The 8,796-nt window shown below is 36.9% G+C and overlaps 1 protein-coding gene across 1 annotated transcript in view; it reads right to left on the bottom strand.

The window, feature by feature from the left end:
- Positions 1 to 1,084: 1,084 nt before the first annotated feature.
- The window catches only part of LOC104522665 (apolipoprotein B-100-like), a 36,923-nt gene continuing 29,211 nt past the window's right edge, over positions 1,085 to 8,796 (bottom strand). Inside the window, 5 exon segments of the mRNA XM_010165018.2 lie at positions 1,085 to 3,392; positions 4,525 to 4,708; positions 5,550 to 5,664; positions 6,448 to 7,874; positions 7,876 to 8,796. The exon segment at positions 7,876 to 8,796 is cut by the window's right edge and continues 31 nt beyond it. Coding sequence (XP_010163320.1) covers positions 1,566 to 3,392; positions 4,525 to 4,708; positions 5,550 to 5,664; positions 6,448 to 7,874; positions 7,876 to 8,796 — 4,474 coding nt within the window. The 3' untranslated portion in view covers positions 1,085 to 1,565.

The following is an 8,796-nucleotide window of genomic DNA, read 5'->3' as shown; positions in this document are numbered from 1 at the left end:
ACCAGTTAGAACAAGTCCAGAGGAGGCCACCAGGATGATCCGAGGGCTGGAGCACCTCTCCTGTGAGGACAGGCTGAGAAAGTTGGGGCTGTTCAGCCTGGAAAAGAGAAGGCTTAGGGGTGACCTTCCAATACCTGAAGGGGCCTGCAAGAAAGCTGGGGAGGAAAGAAATTCTTTCCTGTGAGGGTGGTCAGACACTGGAACAGGTTGCCCAGAGAACCTGTGGATGCCCCCTCCCTGGAAGTCTTCAAGGCCAGGCTGGATGAGGCTTTGAGCAACCTGGTCTAGTGGAAGGTGTCCCTGCTGATGGCAGGGGGGTTGGAACTAGATGATCTTGAAGGTCCCTTCTGACCCAAACCATTCTGTGATTCCATGATTCTATGATTCTATGAAACTAGACTGTAAAAGGTCATGGCTGCAGACAAACAGAGGAGAGACTCTCTCTCCCTTTAACAAACAAGCAACAACCATGTCACAGAGTGAACTAATTGTATCAAAACACACATACACAAAATTTCTAATGTTGTTTGTTAAAGAGTTTATTCCCAAAGAGGCAACATTATTTCAGCCTGAGCATGACCTGCTCAAGGACTGTCTATATAGTATTCCAACAGTTGAAAATAAACCATAACAGGTCCACACATTTTCCACTCAAAAGCAGTCTGACTTTGTGAGAGAATTCTTCAACATTATTTAAATTCATGTTTAAATTGGGAATTCATTTAAATGAGGTCTAAGCCTCAGCCTAGGGGACTGAGGGGAAAACTTTTTTCTCCTATTATATCCAGTGATGTCAGTGAAACTTTGACAGATAACTAAAGTCGTTATAAGTAGAAGTTAGACCATTTGATGTGAAACCAGAAATATCATGGGGAAACAGGTAAGAAAACCCTGTATTTCTGAATCATAAAGTAGCCAGTGGAAAGAAAACCAATCTAAAATTCTTGGCATAGTTTTCTGAAAACTGATATTTATTATTCGTAACAGAACATTGGTATTATTATCTGCAGTTTTCTAGGATTCAGAATTCTATATATATTTATATATTATGTTTCACTTTTTGATGTTATTTTCATTTTTTTGTACATGCTGTTTTTGTCTTCTTTTTCTCCCAAACTTATCTATTAAAGTATGTCTATGCCAGGAAATAGATGTATTTCCAAGTTGTTCTTCAACTGGCTTGTGAATGTGACCTTTACTTTAAAACCTGTTTATTCTATGTATTTCATAGCTTTTGTGACTATTTACAATATGTATTGCACATTATTGGCTTGATCCAACATACAGTGAAATCAAAGCAAAGACTTCCCATTGACCTTGACAATTGTTGGACTAAGCCCTACGGTCCAAGTAAAAGTAGCTGTAATGAATGACACAAAAATGTAATAAAGAACTCATTTATTGGCTTATTAAGCTTATTAAAATAACCTAGTGTAGATTATTCAGTTTTCATTTACAAATTCATATTCAAACAGTATCTACCTGAAGCTCCAGTATACTGATTGCTGTTATTTTTAAATACATTGTGGTACAAACTTATTACTTCTCCTCTTCTGCATGTCCATTCAAGTCTTCATGCGCTGCTGTATATTTTCCACAATCTGCTGAAGACTCAGTTGCTCAGTGGCAAGTTGTTCATCAATGAATCTTTGCATTTCTTCCCATTTCCTCGAGCCTTGCTCAATGCCTTGCTGAATCAGTGTGCGTGTTAGTTCCACTTTGTTTCTGAGTGCCTCTCTGCTTTTTTGTGGCATTTGGTAAATGGACTGCCAGTCAAATGGCTTGGGTACATCTAGTCTAAGCTCTCCTTGACGAACAGCTATATACGGCTTTATGCTCTCAGCTGTTATTTGCTCAAACCAGCGAAGAAGCTCTGAAATATATTGCAGGAATGCAGTGTAATTTTCTATGGTTAGATCAATTAACCTGTTGGCCTCACTGATTATCTTTTCTTGGGATTGACTAAGCTGCCCATATATCTCCTGGAGTTTTTCTTTGACTTGCTTGTTATGTTCATCGATTTTCCTCTTAGCAACTGCAGACCAATATCGGATTTTTTCCCGAGCAGCAGATGAGAGCTCCATGACCTTCTGTTTTCCTTTTCCTTCAATATCAGATATAAGGTCGTAATATTCCTGGCTGTATTTTTCCACCAGTTCTCTTACTTGGTCTGTCAGGTGTGTAACCGAGTCAGCAAGATCTCCAACATACTTCTTGTGCCAATCCACTAGTGTGTCTATTAGGTTCTTCAGCCATCCTAGTACCTTGTCTTCCACCTCATAGTATTTCACTGACCATCCAAGTGTAGTTGGATCAAAGTATTCCTCTCGCAATGCCTTTATGTAGAGAAGCAGCTGGTGCAGTTTTTCTGAAAGGTCCTGGAATGTCTTCTGGCTAAAATCTTTAAATTGAGAAATGTATTTTTTAACATCTTCTGCCAAGGATCTCAGTTTCTGTGCATAGTCTGAAGCCATTGCATCTTTGTACAGCTGTTGCGTTTGGACTTTGATGTCTTCAAAATTTTTGGATTGCAAGCTCCTAACCATTTCTTCTACCTTCTGAAAAACTTGTTGCACTACTTGTTTCAGTTGCTTAAGCCGTCCTGCAAAGTCAGCTTCTTGGAGAGTAGCAAATGTTTGCCTGATCTTTTCCTGCAAACGTTTCAACATTTCTTTAATTTGATCAAGTACATTGCGACCTCTAAGAATTGTTTCAGAAGCAGGAACTCTGACTTCCAGCTCATTGATAGCTGCAATCAAGGCATCAAAGTACTCCTGAAGTTTTGAAAGGCATAAATCAGCATTTTTTGCTACCTTCTCTGTAGTCATAAGGTATATTTCTTCACCAGTGTACTTTTCAGACAGCCCAGGGACCTGGAATTTTGTGGTCTTCAGGAATTCAATGGCTGAGTCAATTAGGTGTTTTATTCTCTTGTGATACTCTTCTATTATGTCAATTGTAGCATCCAAAAGCTTTGCTTTTATTCTTTGATAGTCAAACTGTTCAGCTTGGTCTGCTGCTTTTTGATATAGCTGTTTACCTTTGACCTTCATCTCCTGATATTTGTCAGAGGCCTCATTGGCAGCTGTACGAAGCTGAGCATCTATTTGATCTAATTTTTTTGCAGCAAAGGTGTATGCTTTGTCAGCATTATTCTGCATGATATTCTTCATCTTTAAGGTGGCAGCACTAATTTCCAGTCCCATATGCTCTTTATGATACCGATTAACATACTTATAGATTGCATTTGTCATTTTTGGTACTTTGTCTTTTAGACCCAACAGCAAGTCTTTGGCAGCATCCTCTTTCCAGTTGAATTTCATTTGAATCAACTCAGGTTTCTTGAAGGATATCTCACTTTTTAATATGTCAATGTCCTTCTGAGGAGCAGACTGAAAATATAGAACAGGATAAGAAAAAGGTAGATTGTATATAAAACAATCCTCATATTATTTATGAGTGTATTTCAATATTCTCATTTTGCATCTTTAATTTTATTATATATTAGGACAAATACACTACAATTTTTTGTCTACTGTATATTTTCTCTCATTTTGAAAGGTTATTTTGAATGAAATTATACTGCACTAAGCTAGTTTGTGCCTCTTCAAACAGAAGAACTAAAACATAACTTAGTCTGGTCTTTTTAAAATTTTGACTGCAAATAATATTTTTCCTTCCTTTGTATTAAATACCTATGATGTCTCATAAGGCACGTGAATTACTTGGGAAAGTGAGCCTTCTACTCATTCTTGAAATAATTTAATGTGAATTCAAAAATAATTTTCTTCATATGAAAATATTAAAGGATTTCATTTCCTAATCACTTAAATCAATTACACAATTCAAAGTAATTAAAGATCCCTGAATAAGTAATTACACTCAGAGTAATTAAAGATCCCTGAATAAGAATCTATTTAAACAAATTTTCCAGTTTTCAGTAGTAAATAGTGAATTATAAGTTGCTTGTGATTCCTAAATTAGTACATCATCTTGGAAGGTAAGATTTTAAGTTTGAAATTATTGTACTATGTCAACAATAATACGAAGATTTGTTAGAAAATCTAGTAAAGTTTTTAATTCTCATAATGTATTCTGATATATTAATGGATTAAAAAAGACACTGTATAGATGGTCAGACCTCTTCCAGTGGTCTGATTGCTACAATGGACACTTTTGTAGTAATTATAAGTAGGCTGATGGGTATACATTAAACCTGATGGGCGGCTTATCTAAAACTGGCTTTGTTCTTTCTTCACTTTCAGTTGGTGTGTTTTCTTGATCATAGGTAAAGTCAAAATTAACTGTGTGGAAGAGCTGAAACAGCTTCTTCACACAGATTGTACTTTTAGTATTGGAAGGGTTAGAGTAGGAAGCAAAAATTTAAATTACTGATAATATACTTTTTCTTTGTCAAAGGGTAGTTGATTTATATCTTAACATAAACACACACAAACTTTAAAAGGGAACTTTTCCTCTGACCACACCCAGTCTTTTTGCTTTTTTTGCTCGTATCAAGCTTACCCGAATTCGGTAATAAACTTTTGCCGAGAGAATGTCAGTGTCCATTTCAATGCGATAGCCCATGGTCCCAGCAGAGGGTGATGACACTGAGCCAAATAAGCTTCTGTCAGTCTCTTGATAACGTATATGAATATCTGTAAAAGTTGGGCTGATAATGTCTAGTGATGCAGTGTTGTCCGTGACTCTGTAACAGTGGAAACACAGCTATGAAGGAATGCACAAAGCACAAGCCCAATGCAGTATATCTAAATAGAATACTACCTATTATTTATATAGATACTGTATGTAAACAATGCCCTTGTCATCAAAAGAAAAGGTAGGGTTTTACTATCCACATTTCTTAGGATTTAGCTAACACACTCAAAACTTCATGTCACCCCAATTTTCCTGTTTTAGATAAACCTATATTGAGCTCTGTTGAGAATTTTAATTAAATTGGGGCAGCAAAACAAAACCTGTAGCTGTACTGCTGTCATCTCTCTAATGACTTCTACAAGCTGACTGCAATTTTTTCCACAGACACAAGTATAAGCAATATTTTTTATTTGCATTCATACTTGCCTTCACAGACTTCCAACCCTTGGATACATCAACACAACACTTGCAGATCAAAACAGGCAGTTAGACGGCCAACTCTGTAATCCCTAGTACTGGTACTTGTGAATAAAAATTACTCTTTAATGGCATGTGGTGACAGAGGGATTCAGTGGAAAAGTCGAAAAAAAATCCCAAAACAACTGTGTTGATGGTGAGATCTAGAACTGCTCTGATTATAAAATACTGTGTTTATATCTCAGCAGTTTTCTGAAATGGAGCTGCTGAGAAAAGCTATTCTAGAAATGCTGAGAGAGAACAGCTTTCCAGCTGTCTCGAGAGGTAAAAAGGCACAGCTGATAATGACAGGGTAGGTACATAGGCTCTTATTAATTACAGCAAAGTACTCTGGGGCACTTAGAGATCAAAGCAACACTACACCATTGGAAATTTTGCCTATTATAAATTATATTATTAGGGCAAATCTTTACCTTATTCCCGAAACAGTAAGATCTTCCTTGTAGTTTGCACTCAAGTCACGATGTGAAAAGCTGCCAGTTGTCTTCATAACAAACATGCCTTCTTCATATTTGTAGTTTGAAACAACTGTGAAAAATATTTCAAATGTATGTATTTCTGGAGCTTACCAGCAAACAATGCAAAAACCATATCTAGTTGTGTTAGACAGCCAGTTGTAGGGTGTTTCAGTACTATGTAAAATTATGCATCAAGAAAATGAATGCCCATTATATTCCAAATAAAAAGATATGAAAATATTTATTCAACTGGAGTATTTTAAGATTCAGTTTTCCTCTATATTTAGAACAACATGGATATAAATTTTGCAATGAGGCAGATCATAAATGGGGATTCTAACTTCTTGTGAGTTTAGAATTTTATTCTGATGTATATTTTTAGTATTATTATAAAGTCTAGAACTCAGTGCTTTATGGGAATCCAGAGTTTTCTGAATTGAAATATTTTTTGAAATCAAATATGCTTAATTCCTAAAGGAAAAAGATAGGTATTTCTATACCTGAACTGAATCTGCCTGCCTTCTTTCTTTTACATGTATTATCATAAGTAATGGGCCAATGTTATGTTCTTCATAATTTAAAGTAAGAAATTGCTACACAGAAAAGAGATCTTTTCAATTTTTTTTCACAGTATGCCATACATATTTCTAGTCATTAGCCTTCAAGATGACTGGCTGAGACTCTGATAATAATTTATGAAAAAATGTTGATGATGATAAAAAAAGGATAATCTAATGTCAATGCTAAATAGACAGCAACACCTTCATATTCGAAGTCCTGGAAAAAAATCTGTAAAAAAATAGTATACAATATTTCCCCAAGAATTTTGACATATAGAATTTCAGTGTCTTACCATTCAAGTCATATTCCAGGAACTGCAATGTTGAGCTGCAGGTAGAATCAATGGACTGTTCAAAAGAGTCCTTTTTGTTTGCTAAGTCTGTTCTCCAGCTGACATTGTACAAGGGGGAAGCAACTTTGAAAGATCCAGTCAAGGCACCAAATGATGGGATGTAAATTCCAGCAGGTACAGATATTTTGAGAGGGGGGATCTCAATTTTCTGTTCAGGAATTGTAATTGTAGGCAGATCAAAATCTGCAATCTTATTAGCTACTTCATCCAGATCTACATGGAAACTGTCAAAAGAAATACTTTTTGGAAGAGTGAATTGAGATACAGTTATTTGGTATTCAGGTATTGTCACCTCAAAATATGGTATTTTATATTCTTCTAATGTAATATAATTGGCTCCTATGTCCACTTTGGGGAATCTTAGTTTTGGCAGTGTGGGTAAATTGACATCAAATGGCATTATATTTAGTGTCTGTGGAATTTTTATGTTGCGTAAGTCAATGGTGTACGCTGGGACCTGGAGAGTGGTGAAAGGAACTCTGAACTCTGGAGTGCTGAGAACAGGGCTTGGAGCCTTTAGATGTATCTCAGGAATACTGAAAGTGAAGCCATCAGTCAGCTTATTCACAGGTATGGGGAAAACGTAACCATTGTCACTCTTCGTGTACACAAGGGATGCTGAACCATTTAAGTACTGTTTTCTATCAGCACTGGTAGTGACATCCAACTTCAAGATATCCCATAAGCTCTTCTCAGCAATGGGACACTTTATGTGTTTGAGGAAGTCCATGTATCCTTCCAAAGATCCAGAAATATCAAACTTTGCCTTTGATTTTTCATTGGATAACTGCATATCATGACTGAGAGATAATGACTGAATTTGGCCTTCACCCTTCCAGCCAACTTTCTGGTTTGAAGCAGTGATTTTCATTACAACAACTTGATTAATTGTGGCTGTGTCCAGGAAGGAATTTGGCTGAGTAGCTTGAATCTGAAGATCTGCTGATATGCTCCAAGGAACCAGTTCTAAGGCTGCTTTGCATGTCTGAGCCCCTGTTGTTGTGAAAAGAGGTGTGTATCGTGCATAGTTCTTCCCATTGTGCTCCCAGACTGCATAAACACGATGGATAGATGCTTCAACTGCAAGTATTTCTTTCATTTCACTGTTCCACAGTCCATCTGCTTTGGAGTGGGCCTCAAGCTTGAGCGTTGACCGAGCTCCATTAGCATTCAGATAGGTGTTTGCCTCATGGTCTAGACTTCCAGAAAATGCATTTCCAGTGTACAATACTCCATCAATATCCCCAGTTGTAGAAGTTTCTACTGATATGTAAGATGTAAGGCTCTCTAAAGCAAGTTTGTGAGCAATTCCTCCCTTAACACTGGTGCCGTATTTAAGAGTATTAAAATCATACATTAATTTTAGCTGAAAGAGTGGGTTTAGACTTAGTATTTCCAGAAAGTTCTTGGCTGAAATTAATTTTTAAAATTGGTGTGTTGATTTCTACATTCGTTGCCACTGAAGCTTCCATGTTCCTCTTTGTAAGACTAACAGTGCTGTCATGATTTCCTCCTAGAAATTTGTTATTATTCAGGGACAATGCTGTGGCCAGCTTCAACCCCCTTTTTCTTGTCAAACTTGTTGAACCATCCAGCTTAAATTGCAGTGCGTCAATGACAGAAGAGGATGAGACACTGAGTTGCCCAGCAATATCTGACTGATTGAACAGCCCAGCATTTACAGTTAAAGTGATCACACTGGATTTAAATGAGAAGTCATAAGTAATGTTTCCCATAGCAGAAATTAAGATGTGGTTTGATGGGCTATTGATTCTGAATCTAGGAAGCTTTAGAGTGCGTAAATCCTGTGGGACATGAAGGACTGGAAGCTCCAGAGAAGGTAAGACTAGTGTGTAAGATGGTACTGAAAAGCCAATAAATGGGACTGTGAATCCTGTTGTGCTTATTTCTTTTGGGAGCATGTAACCAAAGGCTGGCATCTCAGCAGTAAAAGGAGAAACCTCAATATTCACAATTGGAATGGTGTATCCTGGAATCCTGAAGGTCCGCGGTAGTTTGTTCAGTGATGTCTGTATTTTGTATTTGTCAAATTTTGTTTTGGCTTCATTATAAGACTTTGTGAGAAAATCTAAAGCAGTGTTTCTTCCTCTCTCAAAATACTTGTTGAAGAAAATGATGTATTTATTAAGTGCTTCATGCACTGTTGCTAAAGGAAGTGGGATTACGTGCATATCTTTGTTTTTCTCATACCGAGCATTCAAATTTAAATCAAAGGACTGTCTTGTTGTCTTCAATAAATCCTTCAGTCCTACCTGTTCCCACAGTGAA

The sequence above is a fragment of the Antrostomus carolinensis genome, unplaced genomic scaffold, assembly GCF_000700745.2.
Source record: "Antrostomus carolinensis isolate BGI_N321 unplaced genomic scaffold, ASM70074v2 scaffold20293, whole genome shotgun sequence".
NCBI classification, from domain to species: Eukaryota; Metazoa; Chordata; class Aves; order Caprimulgiformes; family Caprimulgidae; genus Antrostomus; species Antrostomus carolinensis.
The sequence above is the reverse complement of the archived record's forward strand: the minus strand, read 5'-3'. Positions and strand labels throughout refer to the sequence as shown.